Source organism: Chinchilla lanigera, unplaced genomic scaffold (assembly GCF_000276665.1).
Source record: "Chinchilla lanigera isolate Chin_1 unplaced genomic scaffold, ChiLan1.0 scaffold00080, whole genome shotgun sequence".
NCBI classification, from domain to species: Eukaryota; Metazoa; Chordata; class Mammalia; order Rodentia; family Chinchillidae; genus Chinchilla; species Chinchilla lanigera.
In genome coordinates this window covers 1,613,603-1,630,185 of record NW_004955481.1, presented here as the reverse complement: position 1 = coordinate 1,630,185, position 16,583 = coordinate 1,613,603, and the positions used below count along the sequence as shown (strand labels likewise).

The 16,583-nt window shown below is 45.7% G+C and overlaps 1 protein-coding gene across 1 annotated transcript in view; it reads right to left on the bottom strand.

Annotated features, from left to right (window-relative positions):
• Positions 1-16,583, bottom strand: part of Pitpna (phosphatidylinositol transfer protein, alpha) — a 37,903-nt gene that overhangs the window by 19,296 nt on the left and 2,024 nt on the right. Inside the window, exons 2-4 of the mRNA XM_005402620.2 lie at positions 14,038-14,068; positions 8,501-8,646; positions 4,847-4,938 (exon numbers count right to left, since the gene is read on the bottom strand). Of these exons, the coding sequence (XP_005402677.1) occupies positions 4,847-4,938; positions 8,501-8,646; positions 14,038-14,068 (269 nt within the window). The remainder of the gene's footprint in view (positions 1-4,846; positions 4,939-8,500; positions 8,647-14,037; positions 14,069-16,583) is intronic.

Sequence of the window (16,583 nt, the reverse complement as noted above, 5' to 3'; positions counted from 1 at the left end):
TTCAGAGGAAAAGAGAAATTATTGGAAGAGAAACAGCTAAGAATGAGTAGAGTATCCCCAATCTATTTCCAGTCCCCTCATAGTAAGATTAGAGCCATCCAAAAGCCATCAGGGATTCCTCTCCATGCTCCTTTATCCATCTCCCCTCAAGATTTGGTCTACTTAGGTCAAGCTAAGACTGTGTGTGTGTGTGTGTGTGTGTTGGTTTTGAGACTACATACTCCAGGCCTGCCTTGAACTCACTACTCACTACACAGATAGCCCAGGCTGGCCTTATACTAACTATGTTCCTACCTCAGCCTCCCAAATGCTGGGATTATAGGATGTATCACCATGCCTGCACTTGAATTAATGATTTCTCCCATTGGCCTTCAAAGGGCAGACTTCCTTGCCTGTTTATATCTCTTATTTTAAAATCACAAGTGGGCCAGGGATATAGCTCTGCAGCACAGCGCCTGCCTGGCAAGTGCAAGGTTGTGAGTTTGATTTCCAGTACAACAACAACAAAAAAAGCACAGGTGTCAGCTGTATGGTGGCACATGCTTGTAATCCCAGCACTCAGAAGGCAGAGGCAGGAGAACTGCTGCAAGTTTGAGGTCAGCCTTGGCTATACAGTGAATTCAAGGCCAGCCTGCATTACACAGTGAGACGCTATATCAAAAAAAAAAAAAAAAAAAAAGCAGCACAGGTGTCTAACTTCACTAACCTAAGATTTCGCATACTCATTATGTAGAAAGGTGGAAAGTGGATTCTATGTGAGGTCAGCACGCAATGAAGAAACCAACCTTTCCTTCCTTACTCAGTGTCCCCTTCAAGGAGTATTTAGAAATTATATTTTCCTTTTTCTTTTGGTCAAGAATCTATGTGAAGTAATACTTGCTGCATACAAAAATGCCTTGTCAGCTGCAGCACATTCTTCTAAAAATTACACATCTCTCAGTGGCACAAGCCCCGCCCCCAGAACTCTGCCCCAGGCGTGGAGACGTTCATGCTGTTTGCGTCCTTCATGCCAAGTTGGCGAAAGCTCTGACAGCGCATACTCAATGCAACTCTCTTATACATCAAGAAAATTCACCTTTGGTCCTTGACCAAACATACCCTGCCACACTACTCACTGCTTTCAATTTTTTTTTCTTTGAGACAGGGACTCACTGTACAGTACAGGCAAGCTTCAAACTCATTACAGAGCCCAGGCTGGCCTCAAATTCTCAAGCTTGCTGTCTCAGCGTCCTGAGAGCTGAGGTTATAGGTGTGTGCCACCACGCTCAGCACTATACAATGCCTTCTTACAAACATGAGTCCATGTCTCATTTCCAAGAATTTAATAGCTTCCTGCTCCTTTGCACTTTCAGGCACAGCAATGAAACGTAAGTGTTAGATCATCTCAGGTCCCACGAATAACTACATCTCCTGATACAAGGTCACTGAACCTGTGGAGGGCCATGGATGACTGGTGAGAGCAATGACTTTACTCACTCCCAAAGTCCACAGGATAACGACTGCCTAAGTCACGTAGAATGACAGCCTTATCAGATACAATTGAGGGAGTGCCAGGTCCTAGCAAATAAGCAAGCAGGCAGCACAGGGAAGCAGAGGCTAGCAGGAGGACCCTGGAGCCAGGCTGTCTGTGCTAACAAATGAAGGCTGCTGCAAGGAAGGTTACTCACCTCACAGACAAGTTCCAGGGGAACCTCTAGGTACTCCCCGAGGACACGAATCAGTGAGAGCTTGGGCCTAAGAGGTCCACTTTTAGATGTTCCTCAAACCTAGGAATCCTGAAGAGCTGAGTCTGAACCACTCAAGAGGAATCTCAGAATGTCTAGACTAGAAAAAAGTGCTCTGTGAAAGTTCAAATCTTTCCCTTCCAGGAACTCCAGACAGAAGATAGGCCAACATTCAGAAAATAAATTGGGCATTGTGGCGCACACCTGTAATCTCAGCATTTGGGAGGCTGAGGCAAGAGGATCATATGTGTTTGAGGCCAGCCTGAACTACACAGCAAGGCCCTGTCTCAAAACACAAAACAAAATAAAAATGCAGGAAATAATCCCAGCCCTACTTCAACTATACAGCATGTTGATTCAGCACAAGCCATCAATTCAGAGTTCTTAACAGGCTGAACCCCCACCCTTTAGGTGGAGAATCTGCCACACTCTTCTAAAAATTACCCCGGAAGCCAAGTATGGTGGCACACGCCTGTAATCCCAGCACGCTGAGGCAGGAGGATCCTTGCAGAGTTTGAGGCCAGCCTGGGCTACAAAGTGAGCTCAAGGCCAGCCTGAACTGCATAGCAAGACCCTGTCTCAAAACGACCGAAGGGGAAAAAAAAAAAAAAAAATTACATGGGGGAACAGGAATATAGCTCAATGGCACAAGTGCCTCCCTGGCAAGCGCAAGGTCCTGAGTTTCATTGCAAGTACCAAAAAATTAATTAATCAATTAGTTATTTAATTAATAAATAAAATAAAATAACACAGGGGACAGTGGCATCTCTCAGTGGTACAAGCCCCGCACCCAGAACCCTGCCCCAGGCGTGGAGATGTTCATGCTATCTGTTTGCCTCCTTCATGCCAAGTTGGTGAAGGTTCTTACAGCGCATAAACGAAACTCTCTTATACATCAAGAAAATTCCATGGGTACATAATGGACTTTGGTGATCACTGTCTCTAAATCTGTTGTCATGAACAACTGGGCTCATTTCAACTTCACCTCAACAACATCAGTGTCTCTTCTCTAGGGCAATTGGACAGGCCCTTTCCTGTGACTGCCTCTCTCGAGCTTCTGAGTCTCAGTGGTCAAAGGTAGATACAACACAATAAAACTGAAAATTTCAGTATTTGGCAATAAGAGAACGGTTTAGAAAGATCACAGTGTGATGTGTGGTGTGTGATGTGTGATGTGTGATGTGTGATGGTACACACTGATAATCCTAGCCACTTGGGAAGCTAAGACAGGGTAATTGCTTGAGCCCAGGAATTTGAAACCAACCTAGGCAACTTAATAAGACCCTGTCTCAAAGTAACATTTAAAAAAGGGCTGAGAGCCAGGGATACAGCTCAGTGGCACAAGCACCTGTCTGGCAAGCACCAGGTCCTGAGTTTGATTCCTGGTACCAAAAACTAACTCTCCCTCCAAAAAAAAAAATAAAAAAGGGCTGAGGATGTAGCTCAGCACTACAGTGCTTGCCTATAGCATAGCACAGGCAAGGTTTTGAATTCATCCCTAGTACTAGGGGAAAAGAAAGGCAGCCAGGTATAGCGGTGTACACCTGTTCCAAGCAGGAAGCAAGAGGATAACAAGCTCTACTTAAACCTGGGCAATTTAGCAACTTAGCAAGACTCATTTCCAAACAAAAAGTAAAAGGGTCCTGGGTTTAAAAAAAATAAAAAAACATTTAAAAGAAAAAAAACCCACCACACCCTCAGGATACCAAAATTCATGCTAAGTCTCCTATATCAAATGGCATAGGGCCGGGGGTATAGCTCAGCGGCATAAGCACCTGCCTGGCAAGCGCAAAGTCCTGAGTTCAATTCCCGGTACAAAAAAAAAAAAAAAAAAAAAAAGGCATAGTACTTGCATATAACTTACATCTCCCATAAAAATTTATCTCTAAATAAGCTATAATACCTAATACAGTGTAAATAATTATACTATATTACTTATTCTGGAGATTAAACCTAGGTCACATATGCCAGGCAAGGTCTTATTCCACCACCAAGGTACAGTCTAGCCCAGATTTATTTTTCCCACATACTTTTGCCTTTTTATTTTTCTTTTTGTGCTAAGGACTAAATCAAGGGCCTTATACTTGCTAGGCAAATGCTCTCCCACTGAATTAAATCTTTAACTCCCAAATATTTTGATCTGCAGTTTATACTGAACTCAGTATTCAGAACACATGGGTTTAGCTGGGCGTGGTTGTGCACACCTGTAATCCCAGCACTTGGGAGGCTGAGGCAGGAGGATTGCTGAGTTTGAAGCCAGCCTGGGCTACAAAGTGAGCTCAAGGTCAGCCTGAACTGCATAGCGAGACCCTGTCTCAAAAAGACAAAAGAGAAAAAAAAAATTTATCAAGAAAAATGTATCACACTTTTCTTTCCATTTGTCTGTCTGTCTAGCTATCTATATGCCTACCATGGTAGTGTATGCCTGCAATCAATCCACTTGGAAGGCTAAATATTAGGAGGATTTCAACTTTGAGGACAGGCTGGGCAACTTAGTGAGATCCTGTCTCAAAATTTTATTTTATTTCATTTTATTTTTTAGTTATTTTTTGTTTTTTTCCGGTACTGGGAATCGAACTCATGACCTTGCACTTGCCAGGCAGGCGCTGTGCTGCTGAGCTAAATCCCCAGGCCCTTGTCTCAAAGTTTTAAAAAGGGTGCGAGTGTAGCTCAGTGCTAGAGTGGTGCAATGCCCCGGGGTTCAATCCCCAGTACCAAAAAAAAAAACCAAAACAAAACATAAAAGTTAGAAATGACTACTAGAGATGAAAGTTACTGGTGGTGATTGTGCTCTTCTGCTTTTATGTATTTTCCAAAATATACACGGGCAACATTATTTTGCAAGCAGTAAAAACAATCAAAATGATCATAACATCCCCAAATGGGAGGGGTTAGTTTTATGCTCTCAAGCTGTGACCCAGCTGTGTTTCCTACCCAGTCGACCACTGAGTTATGAAGACAACACCAGCACCCCAGGCTAGGAGGCGCCCCTAGTCTCATCCTTTCACTTCCCTAGTCTGGAAAATGAAGGTGGGATGTGAAGCCCCACCCCTAGGTCGACTTCACACTCTCAGGTCTGCCATGGGGCCCAAACTTCACCTTCTAGCCAAGTCTGTACTCACCGGTTCTGCAGTAAGGGTAGGCATTCCATGCCTTCTCATGTATATTCAGGGCTCCCTCTGGGGCCAGCATTCGGACAAATGTGGGTACTTTGCTGTATCAAAAAAAGGAGTGATGAGACACAGGAGAGGAAAGAGACAACAGGCTTTCCCATCATGCTCTTCAACCCACAGACCCAGCTTTTTCAAAGGGGAGTTGACAAGTAAGTCTCCATGAGATAAGCAGGTTACATTTGTGTGTGAGATGCCAGAGCCTCATACCTCACCTTGACTGGCTACCATCACCGCCCAAAACTTGCCCCTCACCCACCAGGATCACAGTAGCCCCAGGCTATTCACTGTAGCCTACTGGCCATGACATGCTCATTATGCACTTTCCAGACCTCAGTAGGGGGCAGATACTACATAGAATGAGGATAACATGCGAAAACAGGGGCTGGGGATTTAGCTCAGCAGCAAAAGCGCCTGCCTGGCAAGCGCAAGGTCGTGAGTTTGGTTCCTGGTACCGGAGAAAAACAAAAAAAAAAAAAAAAAAAAAAAAAAAAAATGCGAAAACAGCACCTGTGAGCATGCACTTGCAAAGTGGAATTGTACTCCTTAGTCTAGGTTTATGGGCCAGAGCGACTAGCTCACTAACTTAGAACGTGGGGTCTGAGGGGATCTGGTTTACTCTTGTAAGTTCTAAGGGAACAGGCAGGCCTCAGGGTCATCTGCTTCCCAGGAAAAACTACTTTCTTCTACTCAATTTTCATCTCAGGTTGTAGAAAAATATGTATAGTATGGACCAAATTTGAGGGGGAGGGGGCACACTACTGGGGATTGAACCCTGGGCCTTCACACTGAGCTATATTCCCAGCCATTTTATTTTTTATATTATTTTATTTTTTTTGAGACAGGGTCTTACTAAGTCTCTAAGTTACCCAACCTGGGCTAGAACTTGTGCTCTTCCTGCTCAGGCTCCCACAGTGCTGGGATTACAAGCATGTGTCACCACGCCTGGCTCTTTCTTGGTTTTTAATTGGTAATTTACATCACCTTTAGCAGCTCTAGCAACCTCATCATCCTAGTACCTCAGGCCTAAGAGAAAGAACCTCAGTAGAGATCTAACTCTGGGACCTCAAAGCAAGCATGAGATTTACTCACACACTCAAGTGACACTTCTGTGTGTCACAAGCTGGGACACAGAGAAACCAAACAGTGGGTAGCGTAACTAAGCAGGCAAATGACAACACTGAAGCTAGGTGGGTGAGCACAGGGCTCTGGAGGTCTGAGTACTACAAAAACATGCAGGAGAGGGACAGGCTCTGGGAAGAGTCCTCTGGAAAGTCAGGACGACATAAAGACACAGAACGGGGACTATACAGGCTGGATGGAAGGATGGGAGTAGGACAGGCAAAGCTGGGAGATAGAAGTTCAGAGGAGCTGATGCAAGGTACAAGGTGGGGAATGCAAGGGAACACACAGGGGCCAGGTCATAAAAGATCTTGTAAATTAGGTCAGAAAGTACAGACTTCACCCCAGGGACAAAGAGAAGCCATCTATAGCTTTCAAGCTGGGGAGCAACAGGTCTTCCAGTCAGAACACTCACACCTGTGTAGAAACTCAGAGAGTAGGGAGACCAGCTGAGAGCTTAGTAGTAATCCAGGCCACAGACAATGAAACAATGGACATTTTAAGGATAAGGATGTGAGTCAACAGAACTTGATTTGCTAGGAAGGCTTTTATCCTCTTGAGGACAGGGAACAGGGCAATCACAGTTTGCTTTCTCTTGCAGTTGGCTGTTTTGATGTTAAGGAAAGCATGGTGGTAGCAGTTCTTGATAGGAAGCAGGTAAGACAGGTCTTAACCTCCTCATGCACGAACTTCCTCTCTGTTCCTAATTGGCCCATCTCTTCGCAAAGTCATCCTTAGTATGTTCACAATGGGCTGTAATTTGTATGTCTGGCTGTTGGGCGGCTTGAACCACCAGTGGTACATGCATGAGTATCCCATCAGGTGACTTTTTATTAATTAGTACAAAGGCTGATAAAAGTGGTTAGATCTGTTTGTACCGCCGGTGGTATAAGCCGCCCAATGAGACAGTCATGCACGAACCACTGGTGGTTCAAGTTGGCAGGAATGTGTTAAAAAAATACAAATAGGCAAACAAAAATATGGGGAAGGCATTATTTAGAGCTTGTTTTAACCTACTGCTAATTCCCTAGTTAATAGTCAATTGGAATGCAGAAGCTAGAAGAAACATTAAGAACAAAGAAGGCTTAAGAAACATTAAGAATAAACCAGGGAATAGGATCAGTGAGGCTTTCCTCTGTGAAGGGGGAGAATCTTCTCCTGCTCCTGCCCTACAAAATCCTGAACCCTTCTGGGTTAGCACTTTTTATCACCAGAATGTGAGATTATGGCAGATCAGGGATTTTACCAAATGAAAATGAAATTGGTGGCTGGGCACAGTGATACATGCCTGAAATCTCAGCTCCCTGGGAGGCTAAGGCAGGAAAATTGCAAGTTCAGGCCCAGCCTGGGCAATGTAAGAACTTAGTGAGATCCTGTATCAAAATAAAAAAAAAAGGGGCTGGGGATTTAGCTCAGCGACAAAAGCGCCTGCCTGGCAAGCGCAAGGTCATGAGTTCGGTTCCTGGTACCGGAGAAAAACTAAAAAAAAAAAAAAGAAGGCTGGGGATATATAGTCCAGTATGAAGCCCCTAGGTTCAATTCCTGGTACCAAAATAAACAAAAGCGCACAATATTTATGCCAAAGGAATTTTACTGGAGTATACTGATACCTGGAAATGACTACACATATATACCAAGAGAGAACTGGTTAAACAGCTTACAGCACATCTGCCTAATACGATACTGTAAATACTATGTGTGCTTTAGAAGAATGAGGTGGGATATGCTGGGAGTGAAAGACAGCTATGACCTGATATACAAAAAAACAGCAAAGAACACCACACACACACACACACACACACACACACACATAGTAGTAGGATCCTACCTATGTAAATAACAATAAAGAAAAGAAACACCCATTCACACACATGAACTACTTCTATACTTCCAGACCATGGAAAGGGTCCCCCAAAACAAACTGGCATGTCTGGAGACTGGGAGCCCAGTGGACCAAGTATTGTTTATTTTGTTTTTAAATAACAAGAATTTTTATTTATTTATTTATTTATTTATTTATTTTTAATTTTTTTTTTTTAATTTTAAAGAATAAAAGAAGGATAACATAATAATAGGCGGGACTTAGCAAATTACAGACAAAATGGTAGGAAATTATCAATGGTTATCATTTTACATATTATTGTCTACAAAATAGTTTCTCAGGAAAACAAATAGACAAATAATAGTGAGTTACAGACAAAAGAGGTAGGAGATTATCAAGAGTTGTTGTACTATACTTTGGTATCTTCAAAGTGGCTTCTAAAGAAAATAAATAGAGCTATACATGAGTGACCTATTGAAAAATCATTAACTATTCTCAATGGTTGTTGTAGGAAAAGAATTTTTATTTAAATGAACAAAGAAATCACCTATGCCCACACTCACAGGTAAAGCAACTTGAGCAGCTGGCTAAGAACCTGGAGACACCCATCCATCCCACTGCCAAATCAAGCAGCGTCCCACCCTGCAGCCTCAGTCACGTACCTCTGCAAGTGGTAGATCTTGTGTGTGTACTGGCCCTTCTCTCCATCCTTCTCATAGGGCTCGTTTACCAGGACCTCCACGCCTTCGCCACCACCCGTTTCATTTTTACTGGCCTCAGCCACAGAATACAGCTGCCCTACCTGATACTAAAGGAACAGAGTAACACACATTATTCTCAACAGTCACTCGGTATTGCTGCTGGTAACTTCCAAGTGGACCCTGGGGTCTCCCTATTCGGAAGCTCATCCTAAAGTTTTACAACAGGCCTTGCCCACATCTACACAAAGCAACTGAGATGCTGCTCCACGGCCTTGCTTTAGCCATCAACTGTGTTTAATTTTTACTTCACCCATAAGGGTTTAAAGAGGCAGGCAAATATACCTAATCTTCACAAGGTAGCCTTTGCCCTGGACTTGTCTCTGGCACTGTTTTAAGACCCCAAGAGCCGGGGATATAGCTCAGCGGCGTAAGTGCCTGCCTGGCAAGCGCAAGGTCCTGAGCTCGATTCCCGGTACAAAAAAAAAAAAAAAAAAAAAAAAAAGAAAGAAAAGAAAAAAAGACCCAAGAACAGGATCTGGGTTGCTTGCCAGATACTTTATCTCTTTACTCCATTCATTTAAACAGAAACTGCTGGATGTGGTGGTGCACGCCTATTATCCCAGCACTCAGGGAGGCTGAGGCAGGAGGATCAATGTGAGTTCAAGACCAGCCTGAACTGCATAATAAAATCCTGCCTCAAAAAGACAAAAAGAAAAAAAAAAAAAAAAAAAGCACAGATCCTAAGCCACCACTGTTTATCAAAGGCAAGTTTTCCAGTGCTCTGTAAAATCCACCTCTATTGTAAAGCAAACTCACCCACTTGCTTTTTCTCTAGGGTTGGCTCCTTCCTTACCCTGCAAGGAACTCAGGAAAAGTGTTTTAGGCAATCAAACCCCTGGTGGTGCTGAAGTAAGTGCTACTGTTTCCCGTATGAAACAGTGTAGACAGATAGTACAGATTGCTTCCCAGGTCTGCTGGCTCGGTGCCCCTTCTGTGTTGGCAGTTACTAGATAGCAAAAGCATGCTTTTCCTTTATTTGGGTCACATGCCACCCTATCAAGTCACCTGTCAAGATCACTGGCCTTGCTGGGTGTGGTGGTGCAGGCCTGTAATCCCAGCACTGGGGAAGCTGAGGCAGGAGGATCATTGCGAGTTCAAGACCAGCCTGAACTACAAAGTGAGCTCAAGACCAGCCTGAACTGCATAGTGAGACCCTGTCTCAAAAAGACCAAAAAAAAAAAAGATCACTGGCCTCCTCTGACCCCTCAGGCAGTGCCTAGGCCTGGCCATTCTGCCCCCTTCTCTCTGAGGAAAGCCACCTGTAGAGAAAAATATGGTGAAGAGAGAACGAACAGTGGCTGTCAATAGAGGAAGTTACATCTACACCAAAAGACGCATCTTCTCCACCGCTGCAAGCACCAAACAGGCACAACCGTTCTGGTAGTATGAGAAAAAGAAAACCAAGTACAGTGCTCAATTATCCAGTACGTTGGGGAAGGGGACTAAGGTTTTCCTGACCCTCCACTCTCCTTTTCCAAGCCCCTGATACTCCTCCAGGTGAAAGACCAGGTTCTCTCTTTGACACTGAAACAGAGAAGCTGCACCTCTGGCCTTCTACCACTGAACCACTGTTGGCACCAGCAAAGCAACAGAGCAGCTTCCAGGGCTACTTCCCCTCAGGTCGGGAAGCCTGTTCTATGGCAGCTTCTTGAGCACCGCAGAGAAATTTCTGGGAAAAGTCTGGAATTCACTACTCACCATGAAGCTGAAAGAGCCCTAATTTCCAAAGCAAAAACCCACCACAAAATGCCAAGGAAAAGCGCAGGCAAGTGATCCAGGCTCCATTAATCCCGTAAAGAGGAACATCTGGGTGAGAGCCGTCACCTTGACCTTGCTAATTCTAAGCAATATCAGTGCTGCCTCAGTGCCTACACAGAATCCCAAACTGTCCCTGTGCTTTTCCAGCTCCACGACTTAGCTAAGGCACACATGAAACCCCTATCAAGTGGGTCAGGGTTTGGCTGAGCCAGGGGTTCCTAAGAAGCAGGAACTCTATTTCAGAGAATAGTCACAAGGGCATCTAACCACTGACTCAGCTGTCCTAAAGGGCAGGCTGGGAAGAGGGCCTGGCTGTGAGGCCTGGGTTGCCAGGTCATGGTGCTAGATCATGCTTGTGGAAGGGGCCCCAGGCAGAGACTAATTGTCTTTACTGGGTCTCTCCTCAGCTGCAGGAATCAGAGGGCAGGCTCTAAGAGGATCAGTCTGTTGGATGGCATCTTACCCCTTTAATCTCTCTTGATATTCTGATCCTTTAATCCCAATGAGACAAGGGAAGGCAGACTTGCTAATCCAAAGGGGTAAGACTGGCCTGCACAAGTTACAAATGCGGAACACCTTCCATGTCAGAGGGTTCCCTTTGGCAGAGATGTTCTGCATCTTGGGAAAGCTGCTGGACTCAGGCTAGGGGGCAGTAGAGGTGGGGGTCCGACCATTCAATAGGATAAGGAACCCCAAGGAGGCCATGATTGCAGTCATCACAGGCATAGGACAATGCTCCCCTACCCTTGACATTTGTTCCCTTGTCTCAATGAACTAAAACATTCAGCTAAGAAAAAGAGAAACAGGCCAGGAACGGTGGCATGTGCTTGTAGTCCCAGTTACTTAGAAGGCTGAGGCAGAATCGCCTGAACCCAAGAATTTAAGTGCAGTCTATGCAACAGAGTGTGAAATTCTATCCCAGAGAGAGAGAGAGAGACAAAGACAGGCAGAGAGAGAGAAGAGAACACAAATGAACAAACCAGACAAGAAAAACAGAGACTCCACCGCTTTGGCAATCTGAGAGTGGAAGTTCAGGAAAATATATGTAGTGGGTGGGCCACAAATACTGACGTGAAACATGTCATGAGAAACAGTACAGCTGCTGGTTCCAAGTACATGGGCCTATCAGGTCAGGTACCACAGGAGGGTGGTGACATGAATCTCTGGAAACAAGAAGTAAAACAGCCCAGCCCACAGTGGAAGATGGGCTGGCCTGAGCCAGGACCCACAGGTGAACACACCCATGTCAGACAGCAGAGTGTTTTTTTGCTGTGCTGCAGATGCCCAGAAACCCAGGCAGTGTTAGGCCAAAGACTCTGGCTAGCCAGAAGCTAATTCTTCCCCAAATATCGATTCAGGCCATCAGGATGATTATAAAGACATGACTTCTCTTTTCTCTCTTTCTCCCACAAATCAGAAACTCCACGGTCCTTAAGTCATGGCCTCCAATTTAGGAAGTGAATCTACCAATTACACAATTCTGGGTTGTTCCCATGGGAACCGTGAGTCTGGATGGGGTTATTGACAAAGATTCTTGAGAAGGTCAATCATTTCTTCTCTGGCTTCCCATTCAAGAATTTTCTGATCTCCTGGAACTAAGGTTCAAGCCATTAAAAGGGGACCTTTCACCCTACCAGGTCAGGCATTGCTTTCTTGTCAATGGTTTTTGTTTCTGGAGGCTTTTTTGACACAGAGATTGAACCTAAGGTCCTTCTTTTACCCCTCCTTTTTTTTTTTTTTTTTTTTTTTTGTGACAGGCTCTCACTCTAATTCAGGCTGGTCTTAAAATCACTACGTACATCAGGCTAGCCTCGAATTCACACAATCCAATCCTCCTGCCTCAGCCTCCCCACTGCTGGGATTATAGGTGTGCACCACCACATCCAGCTTGTTTTTCTGAGACAGGGTCTCAATGGGTAATTCAGGCTGGTCTTGAGCTCAAGGTGATCCTCCTGCCTCAGCCACCAGAGCAGCCGTGCACCACAATACCTGGCTTTTGCCAGTGGTTTCTTACCAGGAATAAGCTGACCATCAGCACAGATAGATGAATCCTAACCAGCACTTCAAACTTTTTGCTTAGACTTTAGGCTCTGAATACCCCAACTGCCTTGCCCTGGCCTGCTACTTCTTCAACACTGGAAAAAACCCACCACCAGTTAAAAACTGCCAGTTGTGGAAGCTCTCAGTGTGGGAGTTCCCCATCCTTCTACTCTTAGTTCTGTTATGAGCAATCAGGGTTCTGGCCCTTCTTGTCTGATGGCAAAGCAGCTGAGAAGTACCTGTGCCTGGACTGTTCTGGCTTCCTTGGTCTACAGCATTCTCAGAGACATTCTCAACCTGCATTCTATCAAGAAAATCCCTGTAAAAACATCCACTCTGCTCCAAAATACCACACTGAGGAAACCCCAAATTTCTAGGAGATATCTTACTGAATTAAGGGGGTGATCCTGTATAGCAGAGAACAAGTTGTTGCCTTTTTCCCAAAAAAAGAAAAACCACCACCAACTTTCAGAGCAACAGACACACTAGACCCTCTAGCCTGGCATTCCAGTTTGGAAAAATCACTTGGTTGTCATTTGTTTGTTTGTGTTTTACTCAAGATTAAACCCAAAGCCTTAACACTACATCCCCTCTTTAAATTTTTTTTACTTTTTTTTTTTTTTCTGTCTTTTTGAAACAAGGTCTCACTATGCAGTTCAGGCTGGCCTTGAGCTCACTTTGTAGCTCAGGCTGGCCTCAAACTCACAACGATCCTCCTGCCTCAGCCTCCCGAGTGTGGGGATTACAGGCGTGCGCCACCATGCCCAGCCTGTCTCATCTGAAAAGGGCTGTGGGCTCTGTCAGCCTGATTTGAGTTTTCAAAGGTCCAGCTTCTGTTTGGAACAGAGTGAAAGTTATCACGAGACCTTCATGCTGGGCCTGAATGAGATGGAGCCCAATGACAGAAGGCACAACATGGGCTGACAAACTGCACCCAAACTCTTGAGTTTCACCAGAAGGTGGGGCAGGGCCTGTGGATTCAGAAGGCAAAAGAGCAAGACTATGCCAGGAGAGGAGAATGCAGGAAGTTCACAGAAAGGGTGAGACCAGGGAGGCTCCATGACAGCTTTCTGCTGTCTAGGACACCAGCTCTGAGTCAGCCTGACCCATGAACCTTCTGTGGCAAATGCTGCTGCCAGATCCCCACGAACTGGGACATCAGACCCAGCCGCCATAAAAGGCCAGAGAGCAAGCCAAGTGCATTTGTCATCCCCTGCCCTCCGTAAAAGGAGGGCTCTGTGCTTTGGTCCTTCCTGCAGTCACCTAGCATGGCTAAGGAGGGCCTCAGATTTCTGGCCCTACTGGTTTGTCACACAACCAGATAGAGCCATGCCCCCTTCCCAGACAAGTCACAAAGGTTCCCCAAAATACACACCTAATCCCATCAGTAATACATCTCCAAAGAGTACAGTCCCAGCAGGTAAGAGGAGCTGGGCTGGTCTCTCATCAGAGTCATCCAGCATGCTAACACCTTCCGGATATTACAAGCAAATGCCCTCCTGCAACTAGAACTGGCACTGGTTGTCGCTATGTTAGAACTAATACAAGGGCTGTACAAAGAGTATGGCTATTCGCAGCCCAACTGAGCCAGTGGTCACAAGCACTTTCGTGAAGTATGGTAAGAAAGAGAAAGAACTTACCTCATCTACAGACACAGGCAGGATGACTCGACTACAAGAGAGGGAAAAGAGTGTCAATTTCCAGTTCTAAAACCTGCCGGAGAACCTTACAGCATCAGGTCAGAACAGTATTCAGCGCTTTGCTGCATATAACTCTATACTCACTGACAAAAGCCCAGAGCAGTAGGCCCGGGTTGCCCTTCTGGCATCCCATTTAGAACCCTGTGATTCAATGTAAACCCCAGTCCCCCACCAGCTACTTCCCAGGCCTCTGACTCACATGTGGAGCTGTCCTCTTCTCCCGCTCCCTCACCCATCTCTTCTCCAACAAGACTTGCTAATGAGTCTAGTAAAACAGAGAGGTTAACAAAGAAGGACCCACCATAATGAGGATTCAGACCCCAAAAGGCAGGCCCTGGGGATCTGCATCTCTGTGGACCCAACTTCCCAATAAAAGCCCTCAGGGTGGGGGCTGGGGATTTAGCTCAGCGGCACAGCACCTGCCTGGCAAGTGCAAGGTCGTGAGTTTGACTCCCGATACCGGAATAAAACCAAAAAAAAAAAAAAAAGCCCTTAAGGTGAAAGGCTAGGATGTGGCCAAGTCCCCTGGAGACTTAATCACCCTAAGAGCACAGGCCAACCAACTCTGCTCTGGGGCAGGCCATTTCAATATAAGCTACAACTGTGCAGCTTCCAAAAGAGGACACCCAATTGTCCCTGACCTCTGGAAGCTGCCGAAAGGCACACCGACTGATCACTTTCGTTTCTTCTGCGTTTCATTGACCACTAATGGTTGGAAGGACCACCAATAACCTAAGGGAGAAGCCATGGCCAGCAAAGGCCCCGTGGGGGGGAGCACTTCAGTGAGGTGAGAGGGCTACTGGCACTTCTGCAGGTGGCTTGCATTTGTAACGCAGACTCATGGTGGCCAGCCCCCAGTTCGATGCTGTGAGGAGAGAGCGCTGAGGGAAAAGCCTTGGTTGAATTCCTACAAGTTAAGACAGTTCCCACGCTGAAATCTGCAGTCTTCAGAGCCTTGCTGGAACCCTCTGAGCCCTTCTGTGTGCCTGCTTGGTGAAGCATGAGCTGCTATGTCTTCTTTCCTATGCAGTGCAGTGGGCTCAAGCATGTCTCCTTGCTCCAGGCTGCTAAACAGCTTTCTATTTTTTAGTTCCACAAAGGTCCCCCAGGAAGCAAGAAGCACACAGAGGGATCTGAAGAAAACATCACAGTAAAGGCCAGGCACCAAGAAGAAAAGTAGCAGGAAAAACAAAATGGGCTCTAAGTCTTCACTGCCTTCTAACAACTCCCTTCTCAGAAGGACTCAAAATAACGTAAATCCTCCAGGTTATTGGATGCTGCCACTAACGCTCTCCTCCCATTAGAGAAACCCAACCGTGCAGAAAAATACTTCCAACCTGCAGGCCAGAATTTCTGCACCCTCAGAAGAAACTTCCTAGAAAACAATAATGCCCTTTATCTTCACATACACAGTAGAAATCAATCTAAGAATTTGCAGAAATCAAATCAAGGAGAATCCTGTTGCAGGAAGTGTCAAAAAACATCAACAAGGAAAACCTTTAGACCCAGCCCCCTCTCCAAGAATTGGCATCCGCCAATTCCCTCTTCACAGGATGCTCTGGGGCTGCTTCCATCACAGCTGTTACCCCCCCACCCTTTCTCCCATGTTCCTTGGGAACAAAACCACCTCAGGAGCAATAGCGTCCAATTCCAAAGAATAGAGTCACAGAAGCACAGCTGGGCTGAGACTAGAGCTATGCTCACTATAGTGTGACCTTCACTCACATCCTTCCTGGAGCTGCAGCTCTGCAGCCACAGCCCAGTACCTCAGATCTGTCCTCCCGCCGTCCCTAGCCCAGATTACACACAGGGCATAACTTAGGCAGGAAGGAAACGCAGATGCTAAGTCGGCTCTGCATCCCTATACTTTGGGCCTTCTCTGTGGGCTTCAAAGGGAGAACAAAGAATGGTAAAGGACTACCTCCCTTCAAAACTCACTTCTCTTCTGAGGATCTTTCCTTCCCCTTCCCTCCTTTCAAAACTATATATTTGCATAGATTCTAGGACTCATCTGGGAATAGGAAAAAAATATGAGAAGAATAAAGAAGACTAAAGATTAAAATGCAAAGTGCACCATGTTCTCCTCCTTGGAGAACCCTGGCATCCTAGGTTCTTCCTCCTCACCACTAAAACTCTGAGGCCGAGCATGGTGGCACATGCCTGTAATCCTAGCACTCAGGAGGCTGAGGCAGGAGGATCACTGTAGCCAGCCTGGGCTACAAAGTGAGTTCAAGGCCAGCTGAACTGCATAGGGAAACCCTGTCTCAAAAAGACAAACAAATATACAAAAACTCTGAGCTCTGACTAGATTAGTATTAGACTAGATGTCAAGAAATAGAGGTGGCCAGGCATGGTGACACATGCCTGTAATCCCAGCACTCAGGAGGCTGAGGCAGGAGGATTGTTGCGAGTTTGAGACCAGCCTGGGCTACAAAGTGAGCTCGAGGCCAGCCTGAACTGCACAGTGAGTCCCTGTCTCAAAAAGA